General features: G+C 53.1%; 1 protein-coding gene across 1 annotated transcript in view; it reads left to right on the top strand.

Moving 5' to 3' along the window:
• The window catches only part of LOC147099624 (SH3 domain-binding protein 1-like), a 66,616-nt gene that overhangs the window by 8,549 nt on the left and 38,651 nt on the right, over positions 1–19,416 (top strand). Inside the window, exons 2-5 of the mRNA XM_085969885.1 lie at positions 5,761–5,800; positions 7,006–7,110; positions 9,657–9,733; positions 13,922–14,033. Coding sequence (XP_085826011.1) covers positions 5,761–5,800; positions 7,006–7,110; positions 9,657–9,733; positions 13,922–14,033 — 334 coding nt within the window. The remainder of the gene's footprint in view (positions 1–5,760; positions 5,801–7,005; positions 7,111–9,656; positions 9,734–13,921; positions 14,034–19,416) is intronic.

The following is a 19,416-nucleotide window of genomic DNA, read 5'->3' as shown; positions in this document are numbered from 1 at the left end:
TGCCGCACTGTCGGAGGAGCCATCTATCAGATGAGACGTTAAACCGAGGCCCTGTATATCTTCTCAGGTGGACATAAAAGATCCCGCAGCACTATTTTGAATTGCAGGGGAGTTCTCCCCGTGTCTTGGCCAATTTTTATCCTTCACCAATTGTCTGGCCATTATCACATTGCTGTTTGTGGGAGCTTGCTGTGCGCAAATTGGCTGCCGCGTTTCCTACATTACAACAGTGACTATATTTCAAAAAGTATTTCATTGGCTGTAAAGCTCTTTGAGATGTCCTGAGGTTGTGAAAGGTGCTATAGAAATGCAAGATCTTCCTTTCTTATGATACCGGAGTTGTGGAGAGAATTAAGGAGGAGCTATCTTGGAACTGCAATGTAAGGGCAGCTCTCCTCTGACTTGTTCTGCGCGTTTGTCCAGCTAACTTGAGCTCATCCAAAACTCGGCTGCCCGTGTCCTAACTCGCACCAAGTCCCATTCACCCATCACCCCCTGTGCTCACTGCCCCGTGTCCTAACTCGCACCAAGTCCCCTTCACCCATCACCCCCTGTGCTCACTGCCCCGTGTCCTAACTCGCACCAAGTCCCCTTCACCCATCACCCCCTGTGCTCACTGCCCCGTGTCCTAACTCACACCCAGTCCCGTTCACCCATCACCCCCTGTGCTCACTGCCCCGTGTCCTAACTCGCACCAAGTCCCGTTCACCCATCACCCCCTGTGCTCACTGCCCCGTGTCCTAACTCACACCAAGTCCCGTTCACCCATCACTTCTGTGCTCGCTGACCTACACTGGCTCCCGGTCCAGCAACGCCTTGATTTCAAAATTCTTAAAGTTTTCAAATATTTTCATGGCCTCGCCCCCCCTCCCTATCTCTGTGACCTCCTCCAGCCCTACAACCCTCCGAGATCTCTGCGCTCCTCCAATTCTGGCCTCTTGCGCATCCCCGATTTGAATCGCCCCACCACTGGTGGCCGTGCCTTCAGCTGCCTGGCCCGAGCTCTGGAATTCCCTCCCTAAACCTCTCCGCCTCTCTCTCCTCCTTTAAGACGCTCCTTAAAACCTTGCTCTTTAACCCAAACTTTTGGTCGCCTGTCCTAATATCTCCTTAAGTGGCTCGGTGTCAAATTTTGTTTGATAATCGTTCCTGTGAAGCACCTTGGGACGTTTTACTATGTTAAAGGCGCTATATAAAGGTTGTTACTGTTGCAGTCCTTGATCTGTGTGTAGAGGAGTGAAGAAATGTTCCATTCTGTACATTGGTTATTTCCTCCTCTCAGTTCTGCTTGTACAATTCACCGACTGTTCAATCCTTAACGTCGTCTCCAGACGGAGATTCTCAGTTCTTCTAGAAACCTAACAAAAAAGGGAATGCTTCATGAATGTGTGGGAACCGCCACATCAATGAGCATGTATTAGCAGTCAATGAGCATGTATTAGCAGTCAATGAGCATGTATTAGCAGTCAATGAGCATGTATTAGCAGTCAATGAGCATGTATTAGCAGTCAATGAGCATGTATTAGCAGTCAATGAGCATGTATTAGCAGTCAATGATTGCATTTCATTGAATCTGAGGAGAACAAATAGGATCAGGAGGAGGCCATTCAGCCCCTCGAGCCTGTTCCGCCATTCAATGAGATCAGGGCTGATCGACATCTTAACTCCATCTACCCGCCTTGGTTCTGTAAACCTTAATACCCTTACCCAACAAAAATCAATCAATCTCAGTTTTGAAATTTTCTATTGACCCCCGGCATCCACAGCTTTTTGGGGAGAGAGTTCCAGATTTCCACCACCCTTTGTGTGAAGAAGTGCTTCCTGACATCACCCCTGAACGGCCTGGCTCTAATTTTAAGGTTTTGCCCCCTTGTTCTGGATTCACCCCCCACCAGAGGAAATAGTTTCTCTCGATCCACCCCGTCAATTCCTTTAAGCGCCTCAATTAGATCACCCATTAAACTTCTATACTCGAGGGAATTAGAATTGAAATATGAAATAGAAATTTCTCAAGTTAACCCACATCACTCCCTCTCAGGATACTGCCTTTGATCTCACACTCCAGCCACAGGGTGTGTGACTGAAGAGGGGCAAGGAGACGGAATCAAGTGTGTTGAACACAATGTCAGCAATGGATGCACGATAAGAGGGCTTGGGCAATACAGTGGATCATATAAGAAGGAACTTGCATTTCTATAGCACCTTTCACAACCTCAGGACGTCACAAAGTGCTTCACAGCCAATGAAGTACTTTTTGAAGTGCAGTCACTGTTGGGATTTAGGGAACGCAGCAGCCAATTTGCGCACAGCAAGATCTCACAAACAGCAATGAGATAAATCACCAGATCATCTGTTTCAGTGATGTTGGTGGATATTGGCCAGGACACCAAAATAGTGCCATGGGATCTTTTACGTCCACCTGAGCAAGCAGACGGGGCCTCGGTTTAACATCTCATCTGAAAGACGGCACCTCCGACAGTGCGGCGCTCCCTCAGTACTGCCCCTCCAACAGTGCGGCGCTCCCTCAGTACTGCCCCTCCGACAGTGCGGCGCTCCCTCAGTACTGCCCCTCCAACAGTGCGGCGCTCCCTCAGTACTGCCCCTCCGACAGTGTGGCGCTCCCTCAGTACTGCCCCTCCAACAGTGCAGCACTCCCTCAGTACTGCCCCTCCGACAGTGCAGCGCTCCCTCAGCACTGCCCCTCCGACAGTGCAGTACTCCCTCAGTACTGCCCCTCCGACAGTGCGGCGCTCCCTCAGTACTGCCCCTCCAACAATGCTGCGCTCCCTCAGTACTGCCCCTCCGACAGTGCAGCACTCCCTCAGTAATGCCCCTCCGATAGTGCAGCACTCCCTCAGTACTGCCCCTCCGACAGTGCAGCACTCCCTCAGTACTGCCCCTCCGACAGTGCGGTGCTCCCTCAGTACTGCCCCTCCGACAGTGCAGCACTCCCTCAGTACTGCCCCTCCGACAGTGCAGCGCTCCCTCAGTACTGCCCCTCCGACAGTGCGGTGCTCCCTCGGTACTGCCCCTCCGACAGTGCGGCGCTCCCTCAGTACTGCCCCTCCGACAGTGCGGTGCTCCCTCAGTACTGCACTGGGAGTGTCAGTCTGGATTATGTGCTCAAGTCTCTGGAGTGGGACTTGAACCCACAACCTTCTGCCTCAGAAGCAGGGATGCTACTAATGAGCCAAGGCTGACAAATATAGAAACATATTAATGTTTTGGGCAGGAGATCACCATTGGTCTATCTAACCTACACTGCCGAACGTCCTGTCAAGTTCCATACAGATTTTTTTTTGAGAAACCTGGGGGGGGAAATTGGGTTGATTGTGCATCTCGTTAGCACCTCTGGGGCGGCGCCGCTAATGCCTCCTGCGATATTCAGCAGGAGGTTAACAGCGGCGGTAGCCGGTAGTGCCCCGTAGCGCTGCGCCTCCGGCGGCGGTAGCCGGTAGTGCCCTGTGGCACTGCGCCTCCGGCAGCGGTAGCCGGTAGTGCCCTGTGGCACTGCGCCTCCGGCGGCGGTAGCCGGTAGTGCCCCGTAGCACTGCACCTCCGGCGGCGGTAGCCGGTAGTGCCCCGTAGCGCTGCGCCTCCGGCGGCGGTGGCCGGTAGTGCCCTGTGGCACTGCGCCTCCGGCGGCGGTAGCCGGTAGTGCCCCGTAGCACTGCGCCTCCGGCAGCGGTAGCCGGTAGTGCCCTGTGGCACTGCACCTCCGGCGGCGGTAGCCGGTAGTGCCCCGTAGCACTGCGCCTCCGGCGGCGGTGGCCGGTAGTGCCCTGTGGCACTGCGCCTCCGGCGGCGGTAGCCGGTAGTGCCCTGTGGCACTGCACCTCCGGCGGCGGTGGCCGGTAGTGCCCTGTGGCACTGCGCCTCCGGCGGCGGTAGCCGGTAGTGCCCTGTGGCACTGCACCTCCGGCGGCGGTAGCCGGTAGTGCCCCGTGGCACTGCACCTCCGGCGGCGGTAGCCGGTAGTGCCCTGTGGCACTGCGCCTCCGGCGGCGGTAGCCGGTAGTGCCCTGTGGCACTGCGCCTCCGGCGGCGGTAGCCGGTAGTGCCCCGTGGCACTGCACCTCCGGTGGTGGTAGCCGGTAGTGCCCCGTGGCGCTGCGCCTCCGGCGGTGGTAGCCGGTAGTGCCCCGTGGCGCTGCGCCGCCGGCAGCGGTAGCCGGCAGTGTCCCGTAGCGCTGCGCTTCCGGCGGCGGTAACCGGTAGGGCCCCATGGCACTGCACCTCCGGTGGCGGTAGCTGGTGGTGCCCCGTGGCACAGTTGCACGGAGCACTGCAAAATTCACTGGTAGCGCCCCACGAAGGAGGCCTGGAATCTTGGTTCAAATCCCGTCCAGATTAACGGGGTAGAAAGTCTTCTCAGTCTGCTGGCTGTTAGGGTGCGACATCAAATGAGATGTTTGGAGGGTCTCAAAGGAAGATCTAAGCAGCCATGGGGGCCACAGGATGGCTGGTGCGGGATACAGTTGTACTTGGGCAGCAGGGTCTGGTCGTCTGAGGTTGGGGCTGAGAGACTTTGTTGGGACGCAGTGTAGATGGCAATAGATGGAATGGAAATGGTATTAGTGAATGTACTTGGACAGCCTTTCAATGTCTGGAGACTCTCAGCCCAATAGTCTTTGCTAGATCTAGACCAAAGGCGCAGAAGTATAAATCCAGCATCTCACCCACCGTGGCCCTCAAGGTCCTGATCCTGCCTTCATTCCTGATATTGGGGTCCGCGCCCTTGATTCTGTTTCCATTCACTTCCATATTCAAACAGATGTAAGAAATCACACAACACCAGGTTATAGTCCAACAGCTTTATTTGAAATCACAAGCTTTCAGAGCGCTGCTCCTTCATCAGGTGAAGTGGAGAGATGCATAAAAACACAGCTTATATAGTCAGAGAATAATGTCAGATGTTTACAGGTAATCTTTCTAACTGCCATTTATCACACCTCGGCAGAGAGATAATCACAGCAATCAAAGGAGTGAATGGTGTCCAAACAGGTCAGTCAGGAAAACATGACATCAAAGAGCAATGAGGTGGGGTCACAAGGGGTCAAATGTTGCAGATGCTGGGGTCTGTATGAAAAACAAAAAAAGACAAAAAACATTTTTTTTGCTGGAAATCACAGCAGGTCCGGCCGCATCTGTGTAGAGAGAACAAGCCAACGACGACTCGAGCCTGGATGACCCTACATCAGGTGGGGTTACATGTAGCGTGACATGAACCCAAGATCCCGGTTGAGGCCGTCCTCATGGGTGCGGAACTTGGCAATCAGTTTCTGTTTTTATGCATCTCTCCACTTCACCTGACGAAGGAGCAGCGCTCCGAAAGCTTGTGATTTCAAATAAAGCTGTTGGACTATAACCTGGTGTTGTGTGATTTCTTACATTTGTCCACCCCAGTCCAACACCGGCATCTCCACACCATATTCAAACAGGATTGTGACTTGGTCCCAACAGAAGGAATGGAGAAGAGATTAGCGGGCACCTGATGTTGGCTCCTGGTGTAGACTCTCGCCCAACGGGAGCTCCTGCTGTAACTTTGGGCACGTGCTTCCCACAACGGAAAATCATAGGACCTGCACCCAAAATTTCCAATACACACAGTCCCAGTGGGAACGGCTCCACCAGATTTGAGCCCCATCATATGAGATGAAAAATGCAATGCACCAGATTCCTTGCAATCTCACTGTTGTCAGAAATTCATTTTTAAGTTAACCGCGGTGCTGATCTTGTGTTTTTCTTTTTTCTTACCAGAAGTGAAAATTCGGAACTTCTCACTGATGACCTCATCCAGGTACAGCCACCTGTGCTACCGAGTGCGGAGGTCCCAATATAGCAGCTCAGAAATGTAACGTCAGGGGGATTCTCTGACTTGCCCAGGAAATGAACGGGGGACAGAGACAGCTCGAGCAATTGAGAATCAGTTCCCCCACCCTTCTCTTTCACCATCCCATCAAAAATCACGGGGTTGTAATTTTGAGATTGCGTATTCCTCCCCATCTCGACTATTCACTCCCAGTTGACTGAACTTCCTTGCATCTGAGTCACTCAAATTTTCTGCAAAGGCATCACTCGCGTGCATCCCGTAAACTGTACTTGTGTCAAGTTGTGCCATTTAGGTGTTGGCTTGACTTAGCTGGGAGCACATGCGCCTCTGGGTCAGAGGTACTGAGGGAGCACGAACACCCCAATGTTGTACTGAGGGAGTCCTGCATTGCACAGAAACATAGAAACATAGAAGATAGGAGCAGCAATAAGCCATTCGGCCCCTCGAGCCTGTTCCGCCATTTAATGAGATCATGGCTGATCATCCAAATTCAGTACCTTGTGACTGTAAGAAAACTACTAGGCACTTGGTCTAAGCGTTAAACAAAGCTTTAATCAACTGTTTTACAACATGGAGGCCTAGTTGTGTCCTTCACTAGTTCCTGTTAAGAATGTCCTGCGCAAGCTGGGCCCGTGCCCGAGTATTTATACTCTCCCTGGACAGCGCCACCAGCAGGCCGCTCAGTATTATTTCATAAGTCTTTCTTTCATGAATGACTGATTCATGTCACCCTGTCCCTGCTTTCTCCCCATATCCCTTGATCCCTTTAGCCTTAAGAAATATATCCAACTCCTTCTTGAATATATTTAATGAATTGGCCTCTACTACCTTCTGTGGTAGAGAATTCCACAGGTTCACCACTCTCTGGATGAAGAAATTCCTCCTCATCTCTGCCCTAAATGGCTTACCCCTTATCCTTAGACTGTGACCCCTGGTTCTGGACTCCCCATGAAGTGCCATCCTTTGGATGAGTCCTTAGGCTGAAGTTACCATCTGTCTCAAAGTCACATCGGGCAGGCGGTAGGCTTGCTCTTCCGGCTGGATGACATCCGATGGGCCGAGGGCCTTTTCTTCATCCACACTTTGACCTTGACCTGTGCCTAAGGCAACACTGCTTTCCCCTTAATTAAGCGAATTGACCTCTCACCTCTTTTGTCTCCAACTTTGCTCAGTTTGAAAACAGGATTGAACCCGCCAGGCGGGCGACGTGCAACACACACAAAAGGCTTTTGGCGTGTCTTCAGAGTCAACAGGGGTCAGATTTTGAGAAACGCCTGGTGAGTAAAGAGGTTCCGTCTGTCTCGTTGAAGTCAGGAGGTCGCTATTGGTGGAGAGACACTCCTCTTGTGGGTGTGTGATTGTGCAACTGATTGTTGGCCACAAGTGAAACTAGTCCAGGAGATCACACTGAACATGGCTTAGATTCTTATAGGGCTTGACAGGCTAGATGCTGAGAGGCTGTTTCCCCTGGCTGGAGAGTCTAGAACCAGGGGTCATAATCTCAGGATAAGAGGTCGGCCATTTAGGACTGAGATGAGAAGAAATTTCTTCACTCAGAGGGTGGTGAGTCTTTGGAATTCTCTACCCCAGAGGGCTGTGGAACTCAGTCATTGAGTATATTCAGGATAGAGATCGATAGATTTTTGGATATTAAGGGAATCAAGGAATATGGGGATAGTGCAGGAAAGTGGAGTTGAGGTTGAAGATCAACCATGATCTTATTGAATGGCGGAGCAGGCTTGAGGGCCGCATGGCCTCCTGCTCCTATTTCTTAGGTTCTTATGTTCTTATATAATTTGGTACCTACCTCTTGTATTATGCGAGCTCCCCCCGAGCCAGGAACCAGTCCAGCTCTCTGGTAAAGGTACACAATGACTCAACATACTCCATATCATACCATGAGAAGGCAAATGAGGCTCGAGTCACCCACTGTTCGATATGGGGCGCTCTACTTTAGCAGTGTGGGTGGGAAGAGGTGCTGAGATCGTTGACGAGTTAGTAATGTGGGAACAGAAGAAGGCCATTCAACCCCTTGAGCCTGCTCCGCCATTCAATCCAATCGGGAATTCAGGAGAAACTTCTTCACCCAGAGAGTGGTGAGAATGTGGAACTCGCTACCACAGGGAGTGGTTGAGGCGAATAGTATAGATGGATTTAAGGGGAAGCTGGATAAACACATGAGGGAGAAAGGAATAGAAGGATATGCTGATAGGGTGAGATGAAGAGGGGTGGGAGGAGGCTCGTGTGGAGCTTAAACACCAGCACGGAGCAGGTGGGCCGAATGGCCTGTTTCTGTGCTGTACATTCTGTGTAATTCAATGTAACCTGGCAATTTGTTCCATTCTACTATTCTCTGGGATAAAGAAGAACTGCCTAACACCTAACTTATTTCTGCCTTTGTGTAATTTATTAGCGTCGCCCCATGTCCTTCCCAACCTCTCTAATGCAAATAGTTTGGCAGCCTGCACACAATCTCATCGCTTCATTATTTTGTGGGCCTCAGGCACATTGCTACGGGTCTACGATTCCCTTAAGTATAAAGAGCCAGCTGCTGGAGCCTATCTGGGTAGCTGAGGTAGTTACTACACCTGGTTCTCCTCCCAACCTTTTCCAAAGCCTCAATATCACCCAGCATGTGAGAGGACCAAAACCGGACGCTATATTCGAAAGGGTCCTAAGCATGACATTGTTTAAGGCTTGCTGCCCCCCAACTATTGCTCCCTTTCCACTCCCTGGCTGGCTACACGCTCGTGCGCGCTATCCCAGGCCCCACTGTGTCCCCTGTAGGCCCACACTCTCTTCCTTTGGCCGTCTCGCTTGGTGCGGGCATGCCTCAATCACTTTTGAGAGCCATCCTGCTCCTGGGGCGAGTCTACCCGCCTCCTCCTTGCTCGGCCACTCATCGCCCCTGAGATGGCAGGAATGACATATGAAGAGAGATTGGGTCGATTAGGCTTATATTCGCTAGAGTTTAGAAGACTGAGAGGGGATCTCATTGAAACGTATAAAATTCTAACAGGACTAGACAGACAGACTAGATGCAGGAAGGATGTTCCCGATGGCGGGGGAGTCCAGAACCAGGAGTCACAGTCTCAGGATAACATAGAAACACAGAAGATAGAAGCAGGAGTAGGCCATTCGGCCCCTCGAGCCTGCTCCGCCATTCAATGAGATCATGGCTGATCATCCAAATTCAGTACCCTGTCCCTGCTTTCTCCCCATACCCCTTGATCCCTTTAGCCTTAAGAAATATATCTAACTCCTTCTTGAATATATTTAATGAATTGGCCTCTACTGCCTTCTGTGGTAGAGAATTCCACAGGTTCACCACTCTCTGGGTGAAGAAATTCCTCCTCATCTCTGTCCTAAATGGCTTACCCCTTATCCTTAGACTGTGACCCCTAGTTCTGGACTCCCCGCCATCGGGAACATCCTTCCTGCATCTAGTCTGTCTAGTCCTGTTAGAATTTTATAAGTTTCAATGATAAGTGGTAAGCCATTTAGGACAGAGATGAGGAGGAATTTCTTCACCCAGAGAGTGGTGAACCTGTGGAATTCTCTACCACAGAAGGCAGTCGAGGCCAATTCATTAAATATATTCAAGAAAGAGTTGGATATATTTCTTAAGGCTAAAGGGATCAAGGGATATGGGGAGAAGGCAGGGACAGGGTACTGAATTTGGATGATCAGCCATGATCTCATTGAATGGTGGAGCAGTCTCGAGGGGCCGAATGGCCTACTCCTGCTCCTATCTTCTATGTTTCTATGTTTCTATTACGGCAACCAACAGCAACGCCTTAATCGGTTCTTCTATGTTTTGCAGAAAAAGATGCCCCTGATGACTCTGTCAGTGGGCATGGTGGATAGCTGTAAAGAATTGGACAGCGACTCCTGCATTCGGTGAGTGAGAAGCCGTCGGTTAATGTTGGAGGCCTGCACAAGGTCAGGGTGATGGTGCGTGAATGCGTGAAGATTAGGGTGACCGTATTTTCTAACCCGAATCCGGGGACACACAGAGTGGGAGCGCTGCAAAGTAGCCAGGGCGGATAATGCAGGTTGTGCGACGCGGCAACATTTATTGTTATTTTGGTGCAAACTGAACCTGCAAAAAGCGGCGGCAGAACACTCCGCCTGAATAACGCGGCCGCTGTTCACGGCATCTGTCGGCCGCAATACCCGGCTCCTCCCCCTCCTCGCAGCCCGCCACTCACCCACACCATCCGAGGCCGCGGAGCGTGCTCGGATTCTGCTCCCGGGACATCCGCAGGGCCCGGCTCCAGCCAACGCTCATTATTCCGGTGACCAGTAGACCCCGTTACTCGGATATTTCTCTTCAACCAAATGTCGCAGGACTATCCGGGGATTAGATATTGGGGGCGCGGAGAGTGCGCACAGAGCGCGACTTCTGCATAAATAAATGTTCCTCGGTGAGTCTACCGGTTGAAAACAGGAGATTGACATCCCGCCCACCTTACTGACTGACTGTAGGTCAGCTCGGGGTCACGTTGCTCCGGACTTGAACCCGGGCGTTTTCGGGGACGAGTTTTGTGAGCCGGGGAGTCTTCCGGGGACATTGTCTGCCTGGGGACACAGTCTCTCATCCCCGGGGATTGTCCTGTCACTTAGCCAATTCCGTATCCATGCTGCCACTGTCCCTTTCATTCCATGGGCTTCAACTTTGCTGGCAAGCCTATTATGTGGCACTTTATCAAACACCTTTTGGAAATCCATGTACACCTCATCAACCCTCTGCTACCTCATCAAAAAACTCAATCAAGTTAGTTAAACACGATTTGCCTTTGACAAATCCGTGCTGGCTTTCCTTAATTAATCCACACTTGTCCAAGTGACTGTTAATTTTGTTCCGGATTATCGTTTCTAAAAGCTTCCCCACGACCGAGGTTAAACTGACTGGCCCATGGTTGCTGGGTTTATCCTTACACCCTTTTTTGAACAAGGGTGGAACATTTGCAATTCTCCAGTCCTCTGGCACCACCCCCGTGGCTAAGGAGAATTGGAAGATTATGGCCAGTACCTCCGCAATTTCCACCCTTAACTCCCTCAGCACCTGAGGATGCATCCCATCCGGTCCTGGTGACTTATCAACTTCAAGCACAGCCAGCCTTTCTAGTACACAGAAAATCAAGAGTCCGGATTGATTTGGGTTTCAGACAATCCCAAATTCCACCCTGCTGGAGCCGATGCTGAGATTTAAGGGCCACAATGACACGGCCAACTTTGACCCAGTGGGTAAATTCCCTGCCCGTGTGGTATTGAGCCACACAGGATGATAAGGGTCCCTCGCTGGTCAGTGCTGAGTGACCTTCTCCCCTAAGCAAGGGACGGGAAAGTCAGCCAGGGTCCCTGCTCCTGATCAGCGTCCAGTGACCCCCCCCTTTGCCGGGACACGCGTGTGTACAGATGCTAGGTGACGCCCCCCATGGTAAAATAGCCTGTCGACATCCATTGTGTAGACTCACGTGGCATTGATCAAAGGTAGGCAGGGGTCTGAGGCACGGTTTGGATGTTCAGCTTATCGATTGGCCTGCCCCTTTAAAAGAATTGGCACTTCCTGTGGGGGTGTGTTCTAAAGCAACACGTCAGACGGGGTTAATCAGAGCCTAATTGCTAGAGGGGCGACGTGGGGGGGAGGGCGGTGCTTCTGTAGATTGGCAGATGCTAGTAAACTCCTGGCTCTACCCCTTGCAGGGAGGTCAGGTTCTCCAAAAACCTAAAACTTTCAAAACTCTGAGGTGTGACAGACATGCGCCGGGTGCAAGGCCTTGATAGCGATACAGATAGATTCGGATAGCGACTTGGACCCAACAGTTTAGAGTTGGTTCTGTATGCAGATAGTGTGTGGGGCGGGGAGAGGGGTCGAACTCAATATCTGATTGACTTTGGCAGGAAAGGGGACCAAGCTGGGAACTGGGAAATGCCGACTTGCCCAGACCCAAGGCCTCGCACAGAGTTGCCTGCGGGCTGAAATCAGGGTGACAGAGTTTCCGGGGAATGAAATAGAGGCGGCCCACCCCCCCAACAAAGCCCGCATTGGTCGACCTCAAATGATTAGGGTGGAGGGGGTTCATGACGTCCCCTGACCCAATCCCTTGATCATTTTGACAGCACCATTTCTGCTGAGCGAGGTGCAGGAAAACTAAAGCTTCCTGACTGACGGGTGGAGGAAGTGTGCCAATAGTACCAGGCGATATATATCTCCACTAAGTGAGATTGACTGGATAGCGCGACAAGGAAGGAAGTTGCAAACGAGTTGCAGTCAGCCTGAGGGGTGATTGTGTGGAACAGAGGAGATATGGGTCAGCCGTGGCTCAGTGGGCAGCTCTCTCGCCTCTGAGTCAGAAGGTTGTGGGTTTACGTCCCACTCCAGAGACTTGAGCACAAAATCTAGGCTGACACTCCCAGTTCAGTACTGAGGGAGCACCGCATTGTCGGAGGGGTGGTACTGAGGGAGTGCCGCACTGTCGGAGGGGCAGTGCTGAGGGAGCGCCGCACTGTGGGAGGGGCAGTGCTGAGGGAGCGCCGCACTGTCGGAGGGGCAGTGCTGAGGGAGCGCCGCACTGTGGGAGGGGCAGTACTGAGGGAGCACCGCACTGTCGGAGGGGCAGTACTGAGGGAGCGCTGCACTGTCGGAGGGACAGTACTGAGGGAGCGCTGCACTGTCGGAGGGACAGTACTGAGGGAGTGCCGCACTGTCGGAGGGGTGGTACTGAGGGAGCGCTGCACTGTCGGAGGGACAGTACTGAGGGAGCGCCGTACTGTCAGAGGGCAGTGCTGAGGGAGCGCCGCACTGTCGGAGGGGCAGTACTGAGGGAGTGCCGCACTGTCGGAGGAGCAGTGCTGAGGGAGTGCCGCACTGTCGGAGGGGCAGTACTGAGGGAGCGCTGCACTGTCGGAGGGGTGGTACTGAGGGAGCGCCGCACTGTCGGAGGGGCAGTACTGAGGGAGCGCTGCACTGTTGGAGGGACAGTACTGAGGGAGTGCCGCACTGTCGGAGGGGTGGTACTGAGGGAGCGCTGCACTGTCGGAGGGACAGTACTGAGGGAGCGCCGTACTGTCAGAGGGCAGTGCTGAGGGAGCGCCGCACTGTCGGAGGGGTGGTACTGAGGGAGCGCTGCACTGTCGGAGGGACAGTACTGAGGGAGCGCCGTACTGTCAGAGGGCAGTGCTGAGGGAGCGCCGCACTGTCGGAGGGGTGGTACTGAGGGAGCGCTGCACTGTCGGAGGGACAGTACTGAGGGAGTGCCGTACTGTCAGAGGGCAGTGCTGAGGGAGCGCCGCACTGTCGGAGGGGCAGTACTGAGGGAGCGCCGCACTGTCGGAGGGGCAGTACTGAGGGAGCGCTGCACTGTCGGAGGGGTGGTACTGAGGGAGCGCTGCACTGTCGGAGGGGCAGCACTGAGGGAGCGCCACACTGTCGGAGGGGCAGTACTGAGGGAGCACCGCACTGTCGGAGGGACAGTACTGAGGGAGCGCTGCACTGTCGGAGGGGCAGTACTGAGGGAGCGCTGCACTGTCGGAGGGGTGGTACTGAGGGAGCGCCGCACTGTCGGAGGGGCAGTGCTGAGGAAGCGCTGCACTGTCGGAGGGGCAGTGCTGAGGGAGTGCTGCACTTTTTGGGGGAGAAAGTTCCAGATTTCCACTGCCCTTTGTGTGAAGAGGTGCTTCCTGACATCACCCCTGAACGGCCTGGCTCTAATTTTAAGGTTATGCCCCCTTGTTCTGGACTCCCCCCACCTGAGGAAATAGTTTCTCTCGATCTACCCGATCAACTCCTTTATCATTTTAAACACCTCAATTTGCTCACCTCTAAAAACTCCAAACTTAAGGGAATACAAGCCAAGTTTGTGCAACCGATCCTTCCGATTTAACCCTCTAAGCCTCCAGTGTTTAATCCAGTTACCGCCCAGTACCCTGCTTCAGGGAGAGGCGCTGACCAATTCTGTGCAGGATGGCTTTGAGCCGGGCTTCGAGTGCTGAACTGACCCTGTGAGACCCAAAGCGACGCTCAGTCTCTCCCTCTGACACAGTCAGGTCCTGTTTCTCATATTTTAAGCATTGCTTCCACAGGAAGATGATGGAGGTTTGCTCTTCGGTTGAAAATACTTTGGCAAAGGTCCTTGTAGAACACGAACTTCAAGTGGAGACAAAGGTCCTGGACCCGCTCTTTAAACTATCTGAGGTGAGGAAAGGAAAAAAAATTGCCTACAGCAGGGTCTGTGTAGATGGTACGTGTAACGAGAGTGCCAGCCGTGACTCAGTGGGCAGCACCCTCGTCTGTGAGTCAGAAGGTCGTGGGTTCAGATCCCACTCCATGAGACTCGAGCACAAAATCTAGGCTGACACTCCCAGAGCAGTGCTGAGGGAGCGCCGCACTGTCAGATGGTACCGTCTTTCGGATGAAATGTTAAAACCTCGTCTGCTCTCTCAGGTGAATCACAGAAATCACAGAAACCCCACAGTGCAGATAGAGGCCATTTCGGCCCATCGAGCCTGCACCGACACATATCCCACCCTATCCCCGTAACCCCACATATTTAATCCCCCGAACACACTAAGGGTCAATTTATCATAGCCAATCAACCTAACCCGCACATCTTTGGATGTAAAAGAACCCACGGCACTATTTCGAAGAAGAGCAGGGGGCGTTCTCCCCGGTGTCCTGGTCAATATTTATCCCTCAACCAACATCACTGATCTGATCATTAGCACATTGCTGTTTGTGGGAGCATGCTGTGCGCAAATTACCTCAGTGGGCAGCAACCTCGTCTCTGAGTCAGAAGGTTTGTGGGTTCAAGTCCCCACTCCAGAGACGTGAGCACAATAAATCTAGGCTGACACTCTGAGGGAGCGCCGCACTGTCGGATGAGACGCTAAACCGAGGCCCCGTCTGCCCTCTCAGGTGGACGTATAAAATCCCACGGCCACTATTCGAAGAAGAGCAGGGGGGAGTTCTCCCCGCCCGGTGTCCTGGACTAATATTTATCCCTCAACCAACATCAATAAAACAGACGATCTGGTTGCTGTTTGTGGGAGCTTGCTGTGCGCAAATTGGCTGCCGCGTTTCCTACATTACAACAGTGACTACACTTCAAAAGTACTTCATTGGCTGTAAAGCGCTTTAGGACATCCTGAGGTCGTGAAAGGCGCTATAGAAATGCAAGTCTTTCTTTCTTTATCACAGTCAGTGTATATGGTACATAAGCAGGATCTGTGTATGTAACAGTGGGTGTACATTATATACCAGTGGGTGTAATTTGCACGGAACAGCCAAGTCCTGAGTGGTTCCTGGTCGGTTCAGTGTTGACTGCAGGCTTCTATTTATATCAGGTCTGGTTCAGTCACGCTCTGGAACTACTTTTATTCCTCTTCCTGTTTATAAAGCTGTGAAAGTTGCACAGCATAAAGATGGGGGGAGGGGGGGTGGAGATTCCATGTGTAGTGGAATCATAAACCACTTCTTCATTAACCCAAATACCCTGAGGCTGCAGTAATAAATCTCAAGATTCAGCTCCCTGTAAGTTTGGAGGTGCTTGTGGGTCACTGCATGTCAAGTGGAGGGGCTTGTGGGTCACTCCATGCCAAATGGAGGGGCTGGTGGGTCACTCCATGTCAAGTGGAGGGGCTTGTGGGTCACTGCATGCCAAGTGGAGGGGCTGGTGGGTCACTCCATGCCAAGTGGAGGGGCTTGTGGGTCACTCCCTGTCAAGTGGAGGTGCTTGTGGTCACTCCATACCAAGTGGAGGGGCTGGTGGTCACTCCATGTCAAGTGGAGGGGCTGGTGGTCACTCCATGCCAAGTGGAGGGGCTGGTGGTCACTCCATGCCAAGTGGAGGGGCTGGTGGTCACTCCATGTCAAGTGGAGGGGCTGGTGGGTCACTCCATGTCAAGTGGAGGGGCTGGTGGGTCGCTCCATGTCAAGTGGAGGGGCTGGTGGGTCACTCCATGTCAAGTGGAGGGGCTGGTGGGTCACTCCATGTCAAGTGGAGGGGCTTGTGGGTCACTGCATGCCAAGTGGAGGGGTTGGTGGGTCACTCCATGTCAAGTGGAGGTGCTTGTGGTCACTCCATGTCAAGTGGAGGTGCTTGTGGTCACTCCATGTCAAGTGGAGGGGCTGGTGGGTCACTCCATGTCAAGTGGAGGGGCTGGTGGGTCACTGCATGCCAAGTGGAGGGGCTGGTGGGTCACTCCATGTCAAGTGGAGGTGCTTGTGGTCACTCCATGTCAAGTGGAGGTGCTTGTGGTCACTCCATGTCAAGTGGAGGTGCTTGTGGGTCACTCCATGCCAAGTGGAGGGGCTGGTGGGTCACTCCATGTCAAGTGGAGGGGCTTGTGGGTCACTCCATGTCAAGTGGAGGTGCTTGTGGTCACTCCATGTCAAGTGGAGGTGCTTGTGGTCACTCCATGTCAAGTGGAGGTGCTTGTGGGTCACTGCATGCCAAGTGGAGGTGCTTGTGGTCACTCCATGTCAAGTGGAGGGGCTGGTGGGTCACTCCATGCCAAGTGGAGGGGCTGGTGGGTCACTCCATGTCAAGTGGAGGTGCTTGTGGTCACTCCATGTCAAGTGGAGGTGCTTGTGGTCACTCCATGTCAAGTGGAGGTGCTTGTGGGTCACTGCATGCCAAGTGGAGGGGCTTGTGGGTCACTGCATGCCAAGTGGAGGGGCTGGTGGGTCACTCCATGTCAAGTGGAGGGGCTGGTGGGTCACTGCATGTCAAGTGGAGGGGCTGGTGGGTCACTCCATGTCAAGTGGAGGTGCTTGTGGTCACTCCATGTCAAGTGGAGGTGCTTGTGGGTCACTCCATGCCAAGTGGAGGGGCTTGTGGGTCACTCCATGCCAAGTGGAGGGGCTGGTGGTCACTCCATGTCAAGTGGAGGGGCTTGTGGGTCACTGCATGCCAAGTGGAGGGGCTGGTGGGTCACTCCATGTCAAGTGGAGGGGCTTGTGTGTCACTCCATACCAAGTGGAGGGGCTTGTGGGTCACTCCATGCCAAGTGGAGGTGCTGGTGGTCACTCCATGCCAAGTGGAGGGGCTTGTGGGTCACTCCATGTCAAGTGGAGGTGCTGGTGGTCACTCCATGTCAAGTGGAGGGGCTGGTGGGTCACTCCATGTCCAGTGGAGGTGCTTGTGGGTCACTCCATGCCAAGTGGAGGTGCTGGTGGTCACTCCATGTCAAGTGGAGGGGCTTGTGGGTCACTCCATGTCAAGTGGAGGTGCTGGTGGTCACTCCATGTCAAGTGGAGGGGCTGGTGGGTCACTCCATGTCCAGTGGAGGTGCTTGTGGGTCACTCCATGCCAAGTGGAGGTGCTGGTGGTCACTCCATGTCAAGTGGAGGGGCTTGTGGGTCACTCCATGTCAAGTGGAGGTGCTTGTGGTCACTCCATGTCAAGTGGAGGTGCTTGTGGTCACTCCATGTCAAGTGGAGGTGCTTGTGGTCACTCCATGTCAAGTGGAGGTGCTTGTGGGTCACTCCATGCCAAGTGGAGGGGCTGGTGGTCACTCCATGCCAAGTGGAGGGGCTGGTGGTCACTCCATGTCAAGTGGAGGGGCTGGTGGTCACTGCATGTCAAGTGGAGGGGCTGGTGGTCACTGCATGTCAAGTGGAGGGGCTTGTGGGTCACTCCATGTCAAGTGGAGGTGCTTGTGGGTCACTCCATGTCAAGTGGAGGGGCTGGTGGTCACTGCATGCCAAGTGGAGGGGCTGGTGGTCATTCCAACAACAACAACAACTTGTATTTATATAGCGCCTTTAACGTAGTAAACCGTCCCAAGGCGTTGCACAGGAGTATTATAAGACAAAAAAAATTGACACTGAGCCACATAAGGATAAATTAGGGCAGGTGACCAAAAGTTTAGTCAAAGAGGTAGGTTTTAAGGAGCGTCTTAAAGGAGGAATAATTCAACTTTATTGTCATTGTACAATGCACAAGTACATGAACAACGAAATGTGTTTCGTTAGGGAGGTAATTCCAGAGCTTAGGGCCCAGGCAACAGAAGGCACGGCCACCAATGGTTGAGCGATTATAACCAGGGATGCTCAAGAGGGCAGAATTGGAGGAGCGCATATATCTCGGAGGGTTGTGGGGCTGGAGGAGATTACAGAGATAGGGAGGGGCGAGGCCGTGGAGGGATTTGAAAACAAGGATGAGAATTTTGAAATCGAGCCGCTGATTAACCGGGAGCCAATGTAGGTCAGCGAGCACAGGGGTGATGGGCGAACGTGACTCGGTGCGAGTTAGGACACGGGCAGCCGAGTTCTGGATGACCTCATGTTTACGTAGGGTGGAATGTGGGAGGCCGGCCAGGAGTGTGTTGGAATAGTCAAGTCTAGAGGTAACAGAGGTATGGATGAGGGTTTCAGCAGCGGATGAGCTGAGGCAAGGGCGGAGACGGGCGATGTTACGGAGGTGGAAATAGGCGGTGTTGGTTATGCCGCGGATTTGTGGTCGGAAGCTAATTTCAGGGTCAAATATGACACCAAGGTTGCGAACAGTGTGGTTCAGCCTCAGACAGATGTTAGGGAGAGGGATGGAGTCAGTGGCCAGGGAACGGAGTTTGTGGCGGGGACTGAAGACTATGGCTCCATGCCAAATGTAAGGGCTCGTGGTCACTCGATGCCCCCCGGCGAGCTGGCGCTTGCTGGCGCCGATGGCGGCGGGAACCCACCAAGCATACTGGGAAAGAAATGAGCCAGGGTCACGGTTCTGCCCATGCACGCAGCTCGCTGTTAAAGTTCTAGCCAGACTGGAGACAAGGCGGCTTCCTGCCTGGGTGGAACCCAGGGCTGCAGTACTCAGGTCCCAGCCCACTCGCTGTAACAGTGGCCCTAAAATAGGCCAGCGAGCAGGCTGGTGTGGTTGTGTAAGTCTGCGGCTAGGCAGAGTGGGCATGACATGAGTCTGCACTGCAGGAGAGTCCGTGCACCGGCACCCAGTGCATGCTGGGAGTTAACAACGACAACTTGCATTTATATAGTGCCTTTAACATAGTAAAACCTCCCAAGGCGCTGCACAGGAGCGTAAATTAAACAAAATTTGACACTGAAGGGAATATTCGGGCAGATGTCTAAAAGCTTGGTCAAGGAGGTAGGATTGAAACTTATAAAATTCTAACAGGACTAGACAGACTAGATGCAGGAAGGATGTTCCCGATGGTCGGGGAATCCAGAACCAGGGGTCACAGTCTAAGGATAAGGGGTAAGCCATTTAGGACAGAGATGAGGAGGAATTTCTTCACCCAGAGAGTGGTGAACCTGTGGAATTCTCTACCACACAAGGCAGTTGAGGCCAATTCATTAAATATATTCAAGAAGGAGTTAGATATATTTCTTAAGGCTCAAGGGATTTGGGGAGAAGGCAGGGACAGGGTACTGAATTTGGATGATCAGCCATGATCTCATTAAATGGCGGAGCGGGCTCGAGGGGCCGAATGGCCGACTCCTGCTCCTATCTTCTATGTTTAATGAGCGTCTTAATGGAGGAGAGAGAGAGAGGCGGAGAGGTTTAGGGAGGGAATTCCAGAGCTTAGGGCCCAGGCAGCTGAAGGCACGGCCGCCAATGGTG

Source organism: Somniosus microcephalus, chromosome 28, assembly GCF_052327205.1.
Source record: "Somniosus microcephalus isolate GS21.2 chromosome 28, FLI_Smic_1.0, whole genome shotgun sequence".
Taxonomy (NCBI): domain Eukaryota; kingdom Metazoa; phylum Chordata; class Chondrichthyes; order Squaliformes; family Somniosidae; genus Somniosus; species Somniosus microcephalus.
The sequence above is the reverse complement of the archived record's forward strand: the minus strand, read 5'-3'. Positions and strand labels throughout refer to the sequence as shown.